The sequence below is a fragment of the Papio anubis genome, chromosome 6 (assembly GCF_008728515.1).
Source record: "Papio anubis isolate 15944 chromosome 6, Panubis1.0, whole genome shotgun sequence".
In the NCBI taxonomy this organism is placed as follows: Eukaryota; Metazoa; Chordata; class Mammalia; order Primates; family Cercopithecidae; genus Papio; species Papio anubis.
Genome location: NC_044981.1, coordinates 65,016,182 through 65,038,238, shown reverse-complemented (window position 1 = coordinate 65,038,238; position 22,057 = coordinate 65,016,182). Strand labels below are relative to the sequence as shown.

The 22,057-nt window shown below is 34.8% G+C and overlaps 1 protein-coding gene across 4 annotated transcripts in view; it reads left to right on the top strand.

The window, feature by feature from the left end:
- The window catches only part of LMBRD1 (LMBR1 domain containing 1), a 129,291-nt gene that overhangs the window by 54,971 nt on the left and 52,263 nt on the right, over positions 1 to 22,057 (top strand). For all 4 annotated transcript variants that reach the window (XR_004184313.1, XM_031667153.1, XM_021937398.1 and 1 more), the window contains one exon: positions 2,964 to 3,037. Coding sequence is in view for 3 of the 4 variants with exons in the window: in XM_031667153.1 (XP_031523013.1) it covers positions 2,964 to 3,037 (74 nt within the window). In the remaining variant the exon portion in view is untranslated. The remainder of the gene's footprint in view (positions 1 to 2,963; positions 3,038 to 22,057) is intronic.

Here is a 22,057-nt window from a genome sequence, read left to right as displayed (position 1 = left end):
TGGCATGGCTTTTCTAGAAGTTTTCCTTAACTTACTCTGTGTGACCTAGGTTTTTACAGAAAAAAAAAAAAAGGCTCATGGGTTAGATTAAGAAAGTTGCTTAATCATTGAAAAAATAACTTTGGCGTTAGAAAGTGATGTTAAAATACTGTGTATCATATTAAAAATTCCTTGTGCATTTGAACATAGCAACCTTATTTTTAAAGATACCTAGTGTACTTATTTCTATTAATATTATGCAGAAAAATTGGTTTTTTGACTATTCTAATAGGTACTGTACATTCTTTGATCAGCACTTCTTTCTTTTTACCCAGGTACAATACTAAACAATGATTAAATTAAGTCTTGCAGTCTGCTGTATGAGTTCTTAATTTTCTTAATTTCCACTTAAGATCTCATGTTGTACATTGTGATTCATTAATATCTTACTGATACCAGCAAGAATAAGGGTAGCAGGCCTGGCATCTACTAATACTGAATCGTCAGATTTATATACCTTGATTCTATCGCTGATAAATTAATGGCTTCTTTTCTTGGAGTTAACTCCTTTAGATATCTTGAGTAACTACTCTTCTATCCTAAACATTATTTCATAAGTTATACTTTGAGTATTAGTATAACTTGAATTGGTGATTAGATAGGTAGCATTATTCTGTTTTTTTGTAATTCCATTCTCTTTAGTCTTTTTTTTTTTGTCTCCAATGTTAAACACCATATTCTAGTATACATGTTACTTATCACTCTAGATCAGCTATGTAAGTCCAAAACAGTTACCTAACTATTCTTAAATTTTAGTCCTTTCGTCTCTCATCCCGCCTCCTTGCATTGCATTTTTCAGGCATCAAGGGTATAAATCTTTTTATTGATTGATTGATTGATTGAGATGGAGTCTTGCTCTGTCACCCAGGCTAGAGTACAGTAACGTGATCTTGGCTCACTACAACCTCTGCCTCCCTGTTTCAAGTGGTTCTTCTGCCTCAACCTCCTGAGTAGCCGCCACCATGCTCAGCTAATTTTTGTATTTTTAGTAGAGATGGGGTTTCACCATATTGGCCAGGCTTGTCTCGAACTCCTGACCTTGTAATCTGCCCACCTTGGCCTCCCAAAGTTCCGGCATTACAGACATGAGTCACTGCACCTGGCCTATATACCTTTTTTAAGAAAATGCTTTATATGTAGTTAAATGCATAGATCTCATGATACATGTATACAGTCATTGTAACCGATTGCAGTTAAGGTATAGAACACATCCATCACTCCAGCAATTTTTTTGCAGTATGCCGTTCAGTTAATATCATCTCCCAGGAGAGGCACCATTGTTACAATTTCTGCCACTGTATATTAGTTATATTAGTTTTGCTTTTTTTGAATATTGTAAGTGGAATTCTGATTCCATTTATTAATGATTCTTTTTTGTGTATGCCTGGCATTTTTCATGAAGTAATGTTTTAAAATTCATTTGTATTAGTAGTTCCTTTTTATTGCAGCAGGGTAATGCATTTTGTGACTATACTACAACTTGTTTACAATAGGATTTATTATATCATAAAGGTGTATATGCCCAGATCAAAGACCCCCTAACATGTAAAGAGAATGCATCTTCAAGTATCTTCAGCACATGTTTTTATTCATCTTTTACCCAAATGGGAATAATTAATAATGATCAATTTTGAGTTATTTGGTTCAGATGATTTGGACTATTAGTAATATTAACATTTTGATTGGCCAAATATGTCAACATGTCTATTTTATCATTTCTAAGGCACATAATTTTTCAGATTTTTACATCTCTGTTTGGGAGATATATTTTACAAGTGATAGTACCTTAAAATTATTATCAGCCAGATTTCAGACCCTCCTAGTTGTATGAACACGTTCTGTTGATACTTCTGATATGATCAATAAAGTAACAGCATCAAAATGTCTTTGATTTGATAAAAAGTAGTTTTAAAAAATTAAGGCTTAAAAATTTGCCTTGCATGATTGTGAATTTGTTAATAATATGCTCTTTCTATGTGTTATACAAAACTGAGACATGAGTTTTAAGATGATAGATCATTATAATTTTATTAGTACTCATAAAAGATTAGTGTTAATACATTAAATTAATCGAAACCTTGTATTTGGTTCCACAGGACTTGCATTTAAACTCGATCAATACAGGCCTAATAGGACCTGTTTTAAAACTGGAAAAAGTATTGCTCCTACCTAAGAATATTCAAATTTGCATAGTGTTTTATTACATAATTTGATATATTTATGTGAAAGTATCATTCCTGCCCCTCACTCTTTGACCTTCCTTTAGATAATTTCCTAAATCCAACTAGTTAGCATAGTATTTTGTGTGTGTGTGTGTGTGTGTGTGTGTGTGTGTATTTTTGAATCTATTTTCTAGTTGTGTTTGCTTTTATTTTTCTGCCAAGTGGGCAAGCCTCTCCTTTCAAGTTAAAAAGTGAAATAAACTCTTTAATTAAGATTTTAGTTTTTGACTGTCTATTAAGAACTGATTTGAAAATTAAGAACAAAGAAACTGAAAGTCTCAAGACTCAGTGAGGGGAGAAGGGAGAAAGAGTCAAGGTCAGTAGCTTTCCTATGAAATGTTATTTCTCAGGGTCTGCCATTAAGAAAGGCCATGTGATCTTTTTAATCACCTTTTGAACATCTGGTATTTTACTGATCTCTTTTTGGGCCCAATAATTAGCCAGTAATTTTCCTCTTAATTTTAAGAGGTGAAGGAAAGAAAATCTCAGCTAGTCTGAAAGATTTTTTACAAATCAATTTTTAAAAAGTCCTTTAGAAACTCTTTTCTCCACTTGGAGTTAGCACTTCAAGAATACGGTAATACATAGTGGTTTTTATTTTTTCAAAATATGTAAGCCGCTCAGCTTTCTATGTTGATTTGCCAAATATAAGTATTTGAGTAGTGTATATGTACATTTTTAACAGTTTTTCTTTCTTCACAGATGGTTTAGCTGCGTTGTCATTTTCTATCAGTTCTCTGACCTTGATCGGAATGTTGGCAGCTATAACTTACACAGTAAGTGAAATGGGGATAATTGAGTTAAAATTGCCTTATAAAGCAATTTTTTTACCTTAGTAATTTATTAAACTTTATTGTTTTCCTTTATAATATTTTGATTCTTTTTCAATTTTTCTTCAGTTTTCTTTACTTAAGGGTAAAATTTTAACTACTTCGTCATCATCATTTTAGCTGTATTTGTGCAACGTAATAATCAAGTTTTATAACTTACGAACCTTGAAGGTGATTATATACTGTTATAATCTATGCTTATAAATCCATGTATTAGATTTATAATATTATCTGATATGCTTATAAATCTATATGCTTATAGATTTATAAGCATATTAATACATTTATAATATAAGCATGTATAATATAAGCATATTAATAGATTTATAAGCATGCTTATAAATCTATTGCATCTATAAGCATATAGATTTATAAGCATATTAATAGATTTATAAGCATATTAGAACTCTGAACCATAGACCATATCTATTACTGATTTTGCAGATTTACTCTACTAGGGAATATAGGGCTTTTAAAATCAGATATTTTATATAACTTGACACTTCTCTTGTATATGAAATCTATTCTTACACTCTCGACTTTTTTTCCCTTCAGTCTTCCTGGAAGTGGTAAGGTGTGAATTATAAATGACTGACCAAGTTGTATACAGACTTCTCTTTGAGTCTTTTGCTCACATTATAGATAAAAAGCTAGTAATAAATGCTTCTTTATTACCTATCTTGAGAGTTGTATAAACAGCATTAATATTATCTGGAACCTTTCAGGTTAATGAAGTTTATGTGGAAGCACTCTTAATTCTTGCAAAGATGACAATTCTGGTTACAAAGGAAACTTTTTTGGGTATTTTCTTAAGATGTCTTCCTGTAGACATAAAGGAAATGGCTATTACTGTAAGAACAGAATCTAGTTTTGTCGCATGATCATTCACGTGCCGTAATGTATAATAAAAGAACCCCAAAAGACGTACATTTCAGTGTCTTACAGGTGCTTATTTGGGTACTCAGTTTTATTATTCATTGACATTTTTGTGTTTTTATGTGATACCACGTAAGGAATTTGCCATCTAATATCAGTGGGTGATATTCTTCTGTCTCACAGAATGTACAGTATAGTAGTTATCTTTTAAGAAGTAGTCACAAGTTAGTAACAAATTAGGAATTAGACCTGTATTCTAATTGCTATTATTCTGTGACTGATCTGTTATGCTAATCTTGGGTTTGTCCTTTAACCTTTCTGGATCAGTGTCTTCCCTATTAAATAGAAATAGAAAATGTTCCACAGGGATTTTTGAAGGTCAGATGATACTATTTGTAAAAGTGCTTTGAAACCTATAGAGAAATGAGGATATAGCAATCAAATATTAGGAGAAAAAAAATAGAGAGAAATTCAATATGTAATGTCAATGTCAAGAACTATGAAGGGCCAAGATATTTACCCTACTTGTAACCTGCCAGTTTTATGAATGGCAACTGAAGATGTAAGACTTCTACTCATAGCAATAGCAGTAGCCATAGGATCAGCGTTTTTTTGTATTGGTTTCCCGAGTCCCAGTTCCCCTAGGGCAATGGGGAGAGAACTAGATGAGACCTGCACATAATTGAGTGCGTTGTAGAAGAGGAACCCTGAGCTTAGGGAAGCTGAATCTTTTATAATGGATGGTAAGCATGCCTGTCCTTTGCTGCAGGGAAAGATATTTTGTGTATCTGCCAAGACTATTTGCTATACAAAGATCTTTGAAAAGATAGTACAGAAAAAAAAAAAGTGGTGGGTCGGGTGGGGGGGCGGTCAGTTAGCTCCTGGCTTGCAAAATATGCAGAAATGAAAGATGCACAGAGACATGTCTCCCAGTGGTCAGTTGGTAGATACTATGAGGAAAAATAAGGCAGCATAAGGAGATAGACGGTAGTAGAGGCTGAGACTACTGTAAAGATCAGGAATAGTTTCTAACATCGGAACAGAGACCTGAATGAAGTGAAAGTAAGTCATGACAGAAGAGTAAGGGTGAGGATCCTGAGGTGGGCATGTACATGCTATATTTCAGATACTAGCAAGGAGGCAAAGCTATTGTGGCTGGAATTCAGTTGACAAGGGGGAGTAGTAAAAGTTTCATTGAGAGGTAACAAGAGGCCATGTCATGTGAGCTTTATAGTCCGCAGTTAAGGTTTTGAATTTTATGCTGATTGAGAATAGAAACCACTGTAAGTTTTTAAATGGAAGAGTCATGGGCTCTGACAAACATTTTAACAGTACTACTCTGGTGGCTCTGAATTAAATAAGCTATGAGGGTAGCAAGTGGGAGTGGAGAAAGTAAGTTGTTATTAAAACTATTTCAAAGAGAGCTTCTTTGTAGGAATGATATTATTGGAAAGAAATGTTTTAAACTATTTTATATTTAACTGGAAACTTTGAAAATTATTTAAATCAATTGAACCAACATAATATTCATACTGAATTAGTTAAGCTATCCTTAAAAGAGCTTCACTTTTCTAGAATACAGCAGGTCCTCAATAACATTTTTTTTTTCATGTTGTTTTCTTATAATGTTCATGTGAAAAAAGATGAGTTTCTGGCTAGGGCTACCGTATGGAGTTTGCACGTTGTTTCCATGTCCGCGTGGGTTTTCTCTGGGTACTCTGGTTTCCTCCCACATTCCCAAGATGTGCACATTAGATGAATTGGTATGTCTGAAATTGTACCAGTAGGAGTTAGTGTAGGTATGTGTGAGTGTACCCTGCAGTTGGAATGGCATCCTGTCCAGTGTTGGTTCCTGCCTTGCAACCTGAACTGGTGGGATAGGCTCCAGCCACCCATGACCCTGAACTAAGAATAAGTGAGTTGAAAAATGAATGAATAAATGAATGCAAATTATTGTATAATAAAAATTCATAAAGTATACTACATACAAGTGCATAACAATAATTGTAATACAAAAACATTCAGCTAGCCCAACGTTGTTTGTTTTTGTTTTTGAACTGTGTGGTGGTAGGAGGTGCTCTTTATAATTTTCACTTTGCAAACATTTGTTCCTTAATTTAACCCACTATGACCACAACCATCGTCACTCACTGATTCACCAAGTTGAGTATTTTGTTTTTATTGATCTTTCCTAAATGTATGTAGAGCTTACATTTATTTCAGTATTTAATATTAGATACTTTATTTATTTAGAAGTTTATTTAGAATCTTTATTTAGAAGTTTGATGATGTTCTTGTGACCAGAAATATGCCATAGGAAGTTAGCTCTTATTTACATCAATTAGTCTGTAGTAAAATTGGTTTTGTTGCCAGGCGCAGTGACTCATGCCTGTAATTCCAGCACTTTGGGAGGCCGAGTTGGGCGGGTCACCTGAGGTCAGGAGTTTGAGACCAGCCTGGCTAACATGGTGAAACCCCATCTCTACTAAAAATACAAAAATTAGCTTGGCTTAGTGGTGGGCTCCTGTAATCCCAGCTACTCGGGAGACTGAGGCAGGAGAATCGCTTGAACTTGGAAGGCAGAGATCACAGTGAGCCGAGATTGCGCCATTTCACTCCAGCCTGGGCGACAAGAGGGAGACTCCGTCTCACACACACAAAAAAATTGGTTTGTTATACATCATTTCACTTAAAGTCACAGTTTCCAAGAATCCATTGATGACATTATGTGATACTTTACTGTGTAGAGGGCTGGGCTGAAGGATATTGATAAAACAGCCAGAGGACCTTATAATGATGGGATTGAGGGTGGGAACCAGGAACACATAAAAGAGTTTGCTAAATAGGTAGAGAGGGGCCACTTAAGGCCTAAGGCCAAGGGAGGGATTCCAGTGTAACAGCCTGCTAAGATCCAGCTTCCCAGCAGTTATTTGTTTTCTTTAAGCAGCATAAACAATAAAATTAAAATAATTGGTGTGGAGAGGCTGAGATGTGGATCCATGGGTCTCCTGACCTACTTTCCCATCTAAATTTCTTCATCTTTATAGTGGTATAATATTTAAGTAATAAGGTAGTGAGGATTTAATTAAATAATCCACCAAGTCTTGGAATCTACTGGCCACTTAATAAATAGTCACTATTAGCTTAAACAGTTGAATATTCACAGTTTCATATGGTTCAAACTATAGTTCCCACCTCTCCTCTCTCACTGAAAATAAACCAAATGCAAAAAGCAGTTGTATTATGATCAGTGGGAGTGTTCCTTATTCAAAGGTAAGTCAAAAGGCCTTCGTAATTGAATGGTGGTTAGTTGGGGTTGGGGAAGTGTGGATAGAGAGATAATATCTTTTGAATAGCACTACAAGTACTCAAAGCTCAGGCTTTGCTACCAAGCCATGATTTGACTAATTTTAATACCTATGATATATAGAGGGAGGGGAAGAGGAAGGTAGATGATGCTCTGTTCAAGAGGGGCATCATGGTGTGTATAGCTGAGCTCCATTCGTGGGTGTGAGTTTGTTGAAAATCTATTACCTGATCCCAAGCTTCCCCATCTGTAAAAATGAGCCAATAATACCTACTGGAATTTTAGTAAAAATTCAGTGAAAACCAACAATTTATAGATATGTGGTTTTATTGTAGATAGATGGTTAAATAGTATAATTATCATACTTGCTTGTAGTTGGGACACAAAGTTTTCTCCTAACTTACCTTGGAAAAGCTTGAGAACTGGGCATTTCTTGTGACAGCTTAAAAGAGGGTATAGAAAATATTCATGAGGAGTAGAAGACGTTTAATCTTAATTATTAAGTACCCAGAGTGGAAAATTAATACTTGAGTACTTTGACCCTACATATATGAAATGTAAAAATCGTGTTTCTTACAGAATTTGTAACTGAATTTTGTTTTGTATTGAGGCTAGAGAAGTTCTTTTATTTTATGTGTCAGTCAAATGTGAATTTCTTAGTTATGTATTATTGTTTATTTTTGAAACTAGTTGATTATTTAAATTTTACTGATTCTGACTACTGTACCCTGTATTAATGAATGCCAAATAATTAGGCAGTGAGCTTTAGGAGAAGAAGGTCAAACAGCATATTAGTTTGCCTGTTATTTTAAGCTTACATTGAAAGGGAATTGATGCTTATTAAATTTAAAAAAGTAAAACTTGTAGGCATGGATATATATGTAGATATTCTAATTTTTTGGTGCCACCAAGTGGGGAGATGATGAATAATGATGTCTTCAGCAAAATGTATCATATAGACCAGTGAAGTGCCTATAGAAGCAGTGACTGCTAAATTGTTCACTATATACCTTTATCCGTAAAACTTTAAATATGTCCACCAGGATATTTATGATTATAAATGCATATTTACATATTATTATGCTAACTTATGTACATTTAATGTAAAATATAAACTGATAGGTTAAAGAAAATTAAAGTGATAAAGATTCAAATATAGAAATAAAACATTTAATACTTTCTTCTTATACACATCAAATGTTGGTTTGCCTCCATGTCTTAGTTCAGGTCAGTACAACAGATGTACTATAGACTGGGTGACTCAAACAACAAACTTTTATTTCTCACGATTCTAGAGACTGGGAAGTACAACATCAAGGTGTCTGATGTCTGGTGAGGTCCCTCTTCCTTGATTTGCAGTTGGCTGTCTTCTCATTCTACGCTCATATGATAAAGAGCAGGGAGAGAAAGGAAGCAAGCCCTATTGTGACCCTTCTTATAAGGGCATTAATCTTATTTATAAGGGATCCACTCTCATGACTCAATTAACTCTGGAAAACTCCACCTACAAATATCACACTGGGGATTAGATTTCAACATACGAATTTTAGGGGAAAACAAACATTCAGTTCATGTTACAACACCTTATGAACCACAACAGTGGTTCTCAATAATATTTTGAGAAAGAAATTCCCTTTAAAAGTCAAATTTCTCAGCCTATGTGATAGCACATTTCACTGAATGTATGCTACCGATTGTAAGGTGCACCATTACTTTATGTATCACTATAAGGAAAAATCTGACAATTTTTTCTTAATCATTTATAATCTTTGTTTTATATTTAGTGAGTGAGATTTCTTCGATTTATCTGCATCCATAACAAGGAAAATATGAAATGAAAGGCATTCCTAAAACTTTATATTTGGAGTGTGAGAATTCTAAATCACTTTTTGAATTGGTTATTGATGTTCATGTTTTACTATATGACACAGATGCTTTTTGACTTACAGTGGGGTTACATTCTGTTAAATCCATCATAAGTTGAAAATATTGTAAGTTTAAAAATGCACTTAATACACCTAAACTAATGAACATCATAGCTTAGTTTAGCCTATCTGAACACAATATCTTAGTTTAGCCTATCTTAAACATGCTCAGAACACTTACATTAGCCTACAGTTGCACAAAATTATCTAACACCAAGACTGTTTTACAATAAAATATCAAATGTTTTCTTATGTAAATTATTGACTACTGTACTGAAAGTAAAAAAGAATGGTCTTACACCATCACAAAGTATGAAAATCCTAAGTTGAACCATTGTGACATGGGAACCAACTGTATTGTCTTTTATTTTTATTGATACATAATAGGTATACACATTTTCCAAGTACATGTGATAGTCTGAGACTTTCATATAATGTATGATGATCAGATCAGGGTAATTGGAATATCCATCACCTTAAACATTTATCTTTATGCTAGGAATATCTGAATTATTTTCTTCTGGCTATTTGGAAATATACAATACATTATTGTTGACTGTAGTCACCCTACTGATCTATCGAACACTAGGTCTTATTTTGTCTATTTAACTGTACCCACGAATCAAGCCTCTCTTCATCTCCCCTCCGTACTCCCTACCCTTACCGGCCTCTCCTCTCTTAGTCGTTAGTTTTAGTCACTATGTTAGGTGAAATAAGCTGGGCTCAGAAAAACAAGTTTCACATGTTTTCACTCATACACAGAAGCTAAAAAAGTGTATTGTCTTTTGTGCTATGAAGAGAATTGATGTGCAGCTTTTTTTGTGTGTTCTAGTCTTATCTCTGGGATTTTCTTTGAAACCACCAACACACCTATCCTGTAAATTTAAGATGTTTTGTTGTTGTTTCTTGTTTTGCCAAATAGAAGGAGGGAGTCCTTTTGCATATACCTAAGCAGAAAAATGCAAAATAACTTCTGTTTTGGATATCTCCCTTTCCTAAGCTTATGAAGCACTTGACTGTTGCTTTGTAAGAAAATACAGAATTATGCTCATTGTTCTAATGAATATTTTTTCTTTACTATTGATGTTTCTTCATTCTTTCTCCTTACTTACACATTAACTTTTTGTTTTAATGTCAAATCATATTATCTTTTCAGACATAAGTGCCAATTAAACTCAATAATTGTACCCAGAATGCTTGTAATTCAACTGAAGTGACTGTAATGTAACTTGCTGTGACCAAATTTGTGAATGTGCATGTAACAACAACTATGTCATGGCTTCTGCCTGGCCTTCAATAATATGATGCCTTCAATTTTTAGATGCATCCAAATTTCACTGATATTAAATGTAAGAAAATATATACATCTTAGACTCAGTGAAAACTTGAAAGTCTTGAGTACCTGTATTGTTTCATTAATCATAATAGCATGTACATCTTTGAATAATAGATTTCACAAATATGTGGAAGACATTTATTAAGTCTACAGGTAGTATTCAGCATTGACCATTTACTGTAATCTAAGGCCTGCAGAGTTGGAAACCATCATTCCAGATAAAGAAGAGAGATATGTGAAGAAAAGTGCCATTCTAAACTGAGCTGTGAAAGAAGGTATTAGGAATGTAGTTTGTATATATTATTTTAAAACATTTTAGTTTTCAAATAGAGTTGGTGATTTATTCTTGGAAGTCAAAGTAAATAAATTTGGTGACAATTATGGCCAACCTATTAATAGAAACATTTTAAACTATACAATCTTAGTTTTCTGATTTTTTTTTTTCTGGAAATTCACTAGAGGGCAGTAGTAAGTAATAAAAGTTTTGTGTTTCTGAAAAGTACAGTCTTTTTGTACATTAAAAAAAAAGTATGAAGTGAAGTTCAAAAGATTGTTGTTTAAAGACCTTAAAAGTTATAATATTTTATATAAGGTCTATGTCAAGCTTATCATAATCTAAATATTATAGTTAAATTCCTGATAATTATTGAAAATGCAATCCAAAAACAAGCTAAAAGCTTGGTGACCAAACGATGGCACCTTTCTTCTACTTGTTGTCTTTGGACAATTAAACATTTAAAAATAGTGTTTGTTCTGGTCTTATGTTACCACAAGTTGTTACCAGAAACTTTTTTATTTTACAAAATATTTTATATTAAGCTGTTTAGAAATTCAGTTCAGCTCTTCTAGTAAGTATATCAATTCCATTTAAGGAAATAACTTTGTGTGAATTAAGAGCTTTCTCTTCCTAAAAACTTATTGGTTAATTATTATCTTCTTGGAGAAATTATTTTATTAATTTAATAAATTTTTGTTCTTGAAACAAAGGTAGGAGGAAAAAGAATTGGGACCTAGTCATTACATACCAAATAGTCTACTGTAGTTGTTACTAGTCTGGCCTGGAAATCTGTTCAGCCAAGTTTGGCAGATCTAGTGATAAAACAAATGTGCAGATGAATAATGTTAAAATACCTATGTGTTATAATTGAGTTATAAGCAAGGGACATTTACAAGTCATGGAAAGTTTCTCAGACATATTGTAATTAAGCCGAGACCTGAAGGGCATTAACAGTTGTTAATGAAATAAGATGAGAAGGTGGGCGTTCTAGATGATGGCACTACATGGAATAAAATGTGTCTGTTGGACACAGCCTAAAGTAGCATAAAAATTGTAGTGTTTTAAGAACAATGAACAATTCAGAAGCGTGAGATAAAGTTAACAAGTTGGTAAGCATCAGGTCATGAAGTGCTTTATATGCAAAATTACATTAATTAGAGTCTATTCCCAATACCAACTAGTAATTGTACCTTTCATAAAAAAATAGCAAAACAACTTTTTAAAACAATTTTATATGTTCATATACATATAGAGGTTAGGAACAAGTAGAATTGCTCTGGTTAAAGTAGCAGCAGATTCCTGCATGGCTAGCTGCCTTATCTTCTGTAGTGGCCCTAGTGGCACCTTTACAGATTCCTAGGAACTCATACCAGAATGCTTTGAAAAATACATTTATTAGTCCTGTAGAATCTTAAAGGATATTAATTAGAGGAATGACATATACTGATTTGGGTATTAGAGTGAGATCACTTTAGAAACAATGTAGAAGATGGATTTGTAGAAGGTGAAACCAGCAGACCAGTTTAGGATAATTCAGAAGGCCTTGTGTTTGACAGTAGACTGTAAATAAGGCCATGTTGTTAATAGTGACTAAACCAAAAGGTTCCTTGGGAAACAGTATTGAGCACTGCAGTTAGTACATTCAGGGAACCTAATCCATCCAACACAGAATAACAAGCATTGAGGTCAAATAGGCCTAGACTGGAGATGGTTGAGAGGACAGGGAAACATACCTGCATATAAACTGGGTTTAGCAAAATATTGCCACGGCATTTTGTTGTAAAAAGCAACATTCTATTGGATTATTAAAATAATATGAATGATACGGTTTGACTGTCTGTCCCTACCCAAATTTCATGTTGAATTGTGATCCCAAGTGTCGGAGGTGTGGCCTGGTAGGAAGTGATTGGATCATGGGGGTAGTGTCTAATGGCTCAGCACCATCCTCGTAGTACTGTCTCATGATAGAGTTCTCACCAGATCTGGGTGTTTAAAAATCTGTAGCACCTCCCACTTCACTCTGTTCTTCCTGCTCCGGCAACATACAACTTGCTGGCTTCCCTTTGCCTTCTGCGATGATTGTAAGTTTCCTGAGGCTTCTCTAACCATGCTTCCTGTACAGTTGGTGGAATCGTGAGCCAGTTAAACCTCTTTTCTTTGTAAATTATCCTGTCTCAGGTAGTTCTTTATAGCATTGTGAGAACGGACTAATACAGTAAGTAATGAGAATTGATAAATAATCATATAATGCTATATATTAATCAGAGTCTTAAATTATTCTTACTTTTTATCAATAATGTTTAAAGAATATGGAAGTACTAGAATAACCAAATCAAATAGGTTAAAATAATAATAAGGACAGGAAACTCCTATAAGGAAATGCTAAAGGAACTGTCAGGTACTTTGGTTCCCATAGGGTTTATTCTTCATATTTTTCAATGTTTTGAGAATGTATAATTTAATATAAAAAAATAAATGAGATTCTTTTAATTTTTAAAAATATATTTAGAGGGTACAAGTGCAGATTTCTGACATGCATATATTGCATTGTGGTGAAGTCTAGGCTTTTAGTGTGGCCATCACCTAAATTGTGAATGTTGTACCCAGTAGGTCAGTAGGTAACTTTTCAACCTTACTATATACATTTTAAACCCAATTATATATTTTTCCTTTTATATTTTACCAAAGTATATATTTTGGAAGTGTACATTTGATAAGAATTGAGGTAATTAGAGGAAATTACTCTACCCTAATCTGAAAATCCAAAATCTGAAAGCTTTCAAAATTTGAAACTTTGAACTCCAAAGAAATGTTCCTTGGAACTTTTTTTAAAATTATTTTTAATTTTCGTGGGTACATAGTAGGTGTATCAATGGAGTACATATTTTGATGTAGACATGCAATGCATAATAATCACATCATGGCAAATTCGGTATCTATTCCCTCAAGCATTTATACTTTGTGTTACAAACAGTCCAATTATATTCTTTTAGTTATTTAATTTAATTATTTAATTTTGAGACAGAGTCTCACTCTGTTACCAGGCTGGAGTGCAGTGGTGTGATATCAACTCACTGCAGCCTCCACTACCTGGGTTCAAGCAATTCCCTCTCCTGCCTTAGCCTCCTGAGTAGCCGGGATAACAAGTGCCCACCCGCACGCCCAGCTAATTTTTTGCATTTTTTATTAGAGATGGGATTTCACCATGTTGACCAGGCTGTTCTCAAACTCCTAACCTCAAGTGATCCACCCGCCTCGGCCTCCCAAAGTGTTGGGATTACAGGTGTGAGCCACCGTGCCCTGCCAGTTATTTAAAAATGTACAGTGAAATTATTGACTATAGTTCCTCTGTTGTGCTTTCAAATACTAAGTCTTACTCATTCTTTTTTTCTTTTTTTTTTGGTACCTAGTAACCATCCTTACCTGCCTGCCACTGCCCCACTACCCTTCCCAGCCTCTGGTAACCATCCTTCAATTCTCTGTGTCCACGAGTTTAATTGTTGATTTTTAGATCCTATAAATAAGTCAGAACGTATGATGTTTGTCTTTCTGTGCCTAGGTTATTTCACTTAGCATAATGACCTCCAGCTCTATCCATGTTGTCGCAAATGACAGAATCTTACTCTTTTTTATGGCTGAATAGTACTCCATTGTATATATGTACCACATTTTCTTTATCCATTCGTCTGTTGATGGACACTTAGGTTGTTTCCAAAGCTTGGCTGTTGTGAACACTGCTGCAACAAACGTGGGAGTGCAGATATCTCTTTGATATATAGATCTCCTTTCTTTTGAGTATGTGCCAAATAGTGGGATTGCTAGATCATATAGTAGCTCTATTTTTAGTTTTTTGAGGAACCTCCAAACAATTCTCCATAGTGGTTGTGTTAATTTACACTCCCACCAACAGTGTACAAGTGTTCCCTTTTCTGCACATCCTCACCAGCATTTGTTGTTGTCTGACTTTTAGATAAAAGCTCTTTTAACCAGGGTGAGATGATAATCTCAGTTTTGATTTGCATTTCTCTGATGATCAGTGATGTTGAGCACCTTTTCATATGTCTGTTTGCCATTTGTATGTCTATTTTAAGACATGTTTATACAAATCTTTTGCCCACTTTTTAATAGGATTATTAGGCTTTTTTTCTATAGAGTTGTTTGAGTTCCTTATATATTTTGGTTATTAATCACTTGTCATTTGGTAGTTTGCAAATATTTTCTCCCATTCTATGCCATGTCTCCTAATTGTGTTGATTGTTCCCTTTACTGTGCAGAAGCTTTTTAGCTTGATGTAATCCCATTTGTCATTTTCTGCTTGGTTGCCTGTGCTTCTAGGGTATACTCAAGAAGCTTTGTCCAGACCAGTGTCCTGGAGAGTTTCTCCAATGTTTTCTTGAAGTTGTTTCATAGTATGAGGTCTTTGATCTTAGGTCTTTAATTCATTTTGATTTGATTTTTGTATGTGGCAAGAGATAGGGGTCTAGATTCATTCTTTTACATATGGATATCCAATTTCCCTGGCACTGTTTATTGAAGAAACGGTCTTTTCCTCAATGCATATTTTTGGCACCTTTGTCAAGAATGAGTTTACCATAGGTGTGTAGATTGATTTCTGGGTTCTCTATTCTGTTCCATTGGTCTGTGTGTCTGTTTTTATGCCAGTACCATGCTGTTTTAGTTACTATAGCTCTGTAATAGAATTTAAAGTCAGGTAATACGATTCCTCCAGTTTTGTTCTTTTTGCTCAGGATAGCTTTGGTATTCTGGGTCTTTGGGATTCCATATACACTGTAGGTGTTTTGTTTTGTTTTTTGGTGTGTGTGAAGATTGTCATTGCCATTTCGATAGGGATTGCATTGAATCTGTAGATTGCTTTGAGTAGTATGGACATTTTAACAATATTGATTCTTCCAATCCATGAACATGGAATATTTTTTCATTTTTTGATGTCTTCTTCACTCATCAGTATTTTATAGTTTTCATTGCAGTGATCTTTCACTTTTTTGGTTAAGTTAATTCCTAGTTATTTAATTTTATTTGGGGCTATTGTAAATGGGGCTTACTTTTTTAAATTTATTTTTCAGATTGTTCACTATTGGCATAAGAAATGCTACTGATTTTTGTATGTTAATTTTCGTATCCTGCAGCTTTACTGAATTTGCTTGTCAGTTATAATAATTTTTTGGTGGAGTCTTTAAGTTTTTCCAAATATAAAATTATATCATTACAAACAAAGATAGTTTGACTTTTTCCTTTCCAGTTTATATTGCCCTTTTTTTCTTTGTCATGTCTGATTGCTCCAGCGAGGACTTTCATGTTGAATAACAGTGTTGAAAGTGAGCATCCTTGTCTTGCTCCAGAACTAAGAAGAAAGGCTTTCAGTTTTTCACCATTCAGTATGATACTATCTGTGGGCCTCACATATATACTCAGTTTTTTGAGGGTTTTTATCATGAAAGGATGTTGAACATTATCAAATGCTTTTTCAGCATCCGTTGAAATGATCATGTGGTTTTCATCCTTCATTCTGTTGATATGATGTATTATAATGATTGATTTGTATTTGTTGAACCATCCCTTCCATCCCATGGATAAATCCCACTTGGTCATAACGAATGATCTTTCTAATGTTGAATTTGGTTTGCTAATATATGATAAGGGTTTTTGTATGAATATTCATGAGAGAGATTTGCCTGTAGATTTTTTTTGTTTGTTTGTTTTTTCCCCAGGTGTCTTTGGTTTTGGTATCAGAGTCTTGCAGAATGAAACTAGAACTATTCCCTCCTCCTTCATATTTTGGGGCAGTTAGAGTAGGACTGGTATTAGTTCTTCATTAAATGTTTGATAGAATTCGGCTGTGGATCAGCAGTAGGTCCTGGTCTTTCCTTTACTGGGAGGCTTTTTATTACAACTTTGATCTTGTTACTCGTTACTTTTTACTGGTGTGTTCAGGATTTGGATTTCTTCATGGTTCAAGTTTGGTAGGTTGTATGTGTCTAGGAATTTATCCATTTCTTTCATATTTTCCAATTTATTGGCATGTAAGTAGTTGTTCATAGTAGCCACTAATGATCCTTTGAATTTCTGTGGTATCAGTTACAGTGTTTCCATTTTCATCTTTTATTTTATTTATTTGGGTCTCCTTTCTCTTTTTTTCTTAATCTGGCTAAAGATTTGTCAATTTTTTCTTTTTGAAAAACCAACTTTTTGTTTAATCTATCTTTTTTTTTTTTTTTTTTGAGACGGAGTCTCTCTCTGTCACCCAGTCTGAAGTGCAGTGGCGTGGTCTCGGCTCACTGCAACCTCTGCCTCCCGGGTTCACGCCATTCTCCTGCCTCAGCCTTCCAAGTAGCTGGGACTACAGGCGCCCGCCACCATGCCCGGCTAATTTTTTGTATTTTTGGTAGAGATAGGGTTTCACCATGTTAGCCAGGATGGTCTCGATCTCCTGACCTCATGATCTACCCGCCTCGGCCTCCCAAAGTGCTGGGATTACAGGTGTGAGCTACCGTGCCCAGCTTCATCTATCTTTTTTATTGTTTTATTCAAAATTCATTTATTTCTGCTCTGATCCTATTTCTTTCCTTCTCCTAATTTTGGGTGTGGTTTTTTTTCTTTATTTTTCATTTCTTTAAAATGCATCATTACAGTATTTGTTTGAAGTTTTTCTTCTTTTTTGATTTAGGCTTTTAGAGCTGTAATTTTCTCTCTTATTGCTACTTTTGCTATATCCTGTAGGTTTTTGGTATGTTGTGTTTCTGTTATCATTTGTTTCAAGAACTCTTTCAATTTCTTTTTTAATTTCTTCATCAACCCACTGGTCATTTAGGAGCATATTGTTTAATTTCCATGTGTTTGTATAGTTCTGTAAATTCCTTTTGTTACTGGTTTGTAGCTTTGTTCCGTTGTGGTCAGAGAAGATGCTTGATATTATTTCAATTTTTGTGAATATGTTAAGACTTGTTTTATAACCTAACATATGGTTTATCCTTGAGAATGATCCATGTGCTGAGGAAAAGAATATGTGTTCCACAGACACTGGATGAAATGTTCTTTAAATATCTATTAGGTCTACTTGTTTTGTAGTGCAGGTTAAGTCTGATGTTTCTTTGCTGATTTTCTGTCTGAGAGAACTGTCCAGTACTGAAATTGGGGTGTTGAAGTCTCCATTGTTAATGTATTGGGGTCTCTCTCTCTAACTCTAATAATATTTGCTTTATATATCTGGGTGCTCCAGTGTTGGGTGCATTTATAATTGTTATATTCTCTTGTTGAATTGACCCCCTTATCACTATATAATGACCTTCTTTGTCTTTTCATACAGTTTTTGTCTGGAAATCTATTTTCCCCAATATAAACAGTTACTTTTGTTCTTTTTTTGTTTCCATTGGCATGGAATATCTTTTTCCATTCTGGTCTGTGTGTGTCTTTATAGGTGAAATGTATTTCTTGTAGGCAACAGATCAATGAGTCTTGGATTTCTTATCCATTCAATCAGTCTGTGTCTTTTGATTGGAGAGTTTAGTCCATTTACATTCAGTGTTGTTACTGATAAGTAAGGACTTCTGCCATTTTGTTATTTATATTCTGGTTATTTTACAATCCTGTCTTCTTTCTTTCTTTCTTATCTTCCTTTTAGTGAAGGTGATTTTGTCTTCACTAAAGACAAAAAGATGGTATGCTTTAATGTCTTGCCTTTATGTTTTTAAGTATTCGTTGTATGTTTTTTAATTTGAGGTTACCACAAGGCTTGCATATGCTATTTTATAACCTATTATTTTAAACTGATGACAACTTATCACTGACTACATATACAAACAAACATACAAAAGAAAACGAATAGAAGCGCTACACTTTAACTTTATCCTCCTGCTTTTAAACTTTTTGTTGTTTCTCTTTACGTCTCATTGTACTGCCTGTGTCTTGAAAAGGTTTTTTTTTTTTTTGATTGGTTCGTCATTTAGTTTTCTACTTAAGACAAGACTGGTTTACACACCACCATTGTAGTGTTATACTATTCTTTGTTTTTCTGTGTGCTTACTATTCCAGTGAATTTTGTACCTTCACATGATTTCTTCTTGCTCTTAACATCCTTTTGTTTCAGATTGAAGAACTCCCTTTAGCCATTTCTTGTAGGGCAGGTCTGGTGTTAATGAAGTCTCTTAGCTTTTGTTTCTCTGGGAAGATCTTTATCCTTCATACTTGAAGGATATTTTCACTGGATATACTATTCTAGGGTAAAATTTTTCTATCTTCAGCACTTTAAATATGTAATGCTGTTCTCTCCTGACCTGTAAGGTTTCTACTGAGATGCTGTCTGGGAGCCAGGAATTGGAGTAAAACCCTTAGCAGTTTACCTGCTAATCTATGGCTAAGCTGACACACACACCACCACAATACAAAGTCCTACTTGCTCTTCCCTCCCCTTTCCACAGGCAGAGGAGTCTCTGTGGAGACTCTGTTCCATGGGGGTCCACCAGGCCACCGCCAATGTTCACTTAAAGCCCCAGGGCTCTTCTGACAGCTTGTGGTGAATGCTGCCAGGCCTGAGACTCAGCCTGCAGGCAGTGGACTCCCTTGTGGACAGGGCATGTACAAAAGTGCTGTCCTCTAAGAACCTAGACCTTGACTTGGGGACCCCAAGAGTCTGCTTGTTGCTCTGCCTTACTGTGGCTGAGGTGCAAGACAGAGTCCCCCTTACTTTTCTCAGACAGAAGGAGTCTTTTACCATAGCCACCATAGCTGGGAATGTACTGGGTCACCCCTGAATCCAGCATGTCCCAGAGCCCAAGGCCCACAGTGTACTTGGTAGATAACATTCCTGGTTATTCAGGGACCAGGGGCTCTTTAGTCAGCAGGTAATCAATCCTGCCTGCCCTTTAAGGCAGCAGATTCCCTTTTGGCCCAAGGTGTGTCTAGAAATGTCATCTGTGAGCTAGGCCCTGGAATGGGGGCCTGATGACTCTGGCACAGTATCCTGCTGTGGCCATGCTGGTATCCAGGATGCAAAACAAAGTTCTCTTTACTGTTCCCTCTCCTTTCCTTAAGCCAAAGGAAAGAGTCACTTTTGTTGAGGTGAGCTACACCACATGGGGTTGGGAGAGGGATGGTGCAAGCACTCCCTTAGCTGGTGTCTTCCTGGGTCACATGCCACCCTAGTCCACTCTAAGCCCAGCCTAGCACTAGAAGTTGCCTAGGAATTGTAATCTTTGTTTCCTAGACTGTCTTTTGAGTTTACCTAGGACGACAGAGCATTTTGCCCACAGTGGCAAGGCTTGCTGAGAAACTCCAGTTCCAACCACTGGGGTGAGTGATTCCCCTCTAGCTAGGGTTGGTGCAAATGTTCCTTCTATGCATGGGCAGTAGCTGAGCCCAGCACGGCTGTATTGTCAACGGTGACAGGGCAGCACTGCGTTCAATGTAGAGTCCCCCCAGTCACTGTGCTGTCCCTCCCGAAAGTGAAAAGATTCTCTTTCCATGGTGCCTCATGGCTGCTGCTGGGGGATGGCAGAGGGGTGGCATTGATGATTCAAGACTGTCTCTCCTGACTTCCTCAATGCCTTTTTTAGTGATATGAAGTTAAAACCAGGTACTGTGATTGCTGACCGGATTTTTGCTTCTTGTGACAGTACTTTTCTGTGTATAAATATTAAAATGTGGTTTTCCAGTGAGGATGATGAATGGTGTAGGCTTCTATTCCACCATCTTGTTTCATCTCTCCTTGGAGCATTTCAGATTTTGGATTTTCAGATTACGGATGCTCAATAATGCAAATATACTAAAAGTCAAAAAAATTCTGAAATCTAAAACACTTCTAGTCCCAGCCATTTAAGATAAGGAATACTTAAAGTGTGCTCTATCCAAATTGCATTTTCATTTAATAGTAGCAGAATCTTCTTCCACTGCTTCCTATTTTAGGATTAAAGGGAAATAATGAGAATACTCACTTATGTTTTAATAATATTTAAAGTGCAAGGTTTTTTAAGTGTTGGAAATACAAAGATTTGTATATTGGGTAATAATTTCAGCTAGATAAGTATCTAAATACAACGTACTCTAGAGTTGATATTATGTGATAGAACTAGTTGATTTCCGGATATTTTTTATTCATGTTTTTTGTTCTCCCTTAATTTTAAAAAAAAGCTGATTTGTTAGAAATTTATGCTTTGCTATTTGAACTGTGGTTTAAGCAATGTTTAATCATTGCATAAAGGAGACTCAGTGAAGAATGTTAGAATATTAAACTAATTAAAATTACCATTGAAGGTATCTTAAGTCATTCTTGGAGTTGACAGCTAGGTAGCAGAGAGCATGAGTAAAAGCATTCAGGATCACCCAGGATATTTTGGTGTTTGGGGTCATGCTTAAAAAGTGGCATTTATCACTTCTGCCCGTATTCATTGTCCTGAACTCAATGTCATAGCCCACCTAACTACAGGGGACACTGGGTAAAGTGTGCCAGAAGGGAAATGAAAAACATTTAAGTACATAATGTAGTATCCATTTCAGAGTTTGTTGCTGCAACCAGGAGGTTATAGTTGTTAGTGTTTCTGCTAAGAAAGTATGGTCAGTAATGATTCTGAATAATGGTTACATAGCAGATGCCATTAAGTATTATTAATGGCTATATTAAAAAGCTGTCATTTGGTACTGGAATATGGAGTTGGGTAGTACATATAATAACATGTTTATTCTTAACACTGATTAATAAGTTAAAATTACTTGGAAAATATTTAAAATACTTAGCAAAAAGATTGGTTATAAATATTTAGAACTTTCAAATAAACTTTATAATGTAAATAATTGGTATGCTAATCAAATGACATGTATATATTAAAATACTTACTTTACCAAAGGTTTACTATATATACTTGGAGAAAATTGTTCTTTTTTATAGAAAATCATTTTTAAAAATTTTTTTACTAATTTATACTATTTTAACCTTCGATTAGTCTGAAGTTGTAATTATTACTTTGATATAAAGAATTGTACAGTAAATTTACAGTAAATTTGCAACTTAACCTTTGAGGAATTGTATTATAAATTTGACTCTGTTTAAATGTAATGTGAAATAAATGGGAGAATTGTGAGACAATATAGTGTTCACTCTCGTATACCATGTTTTTCAGTGACTGTACTCTTTCACAACTGCTGACTTTTATGACTTTAAAAGACATTTTTAACCTAAAATTGTGTATAATATGTTTAAAACATTATTTCTAAAACATTTCAATTTCTTTTCTTT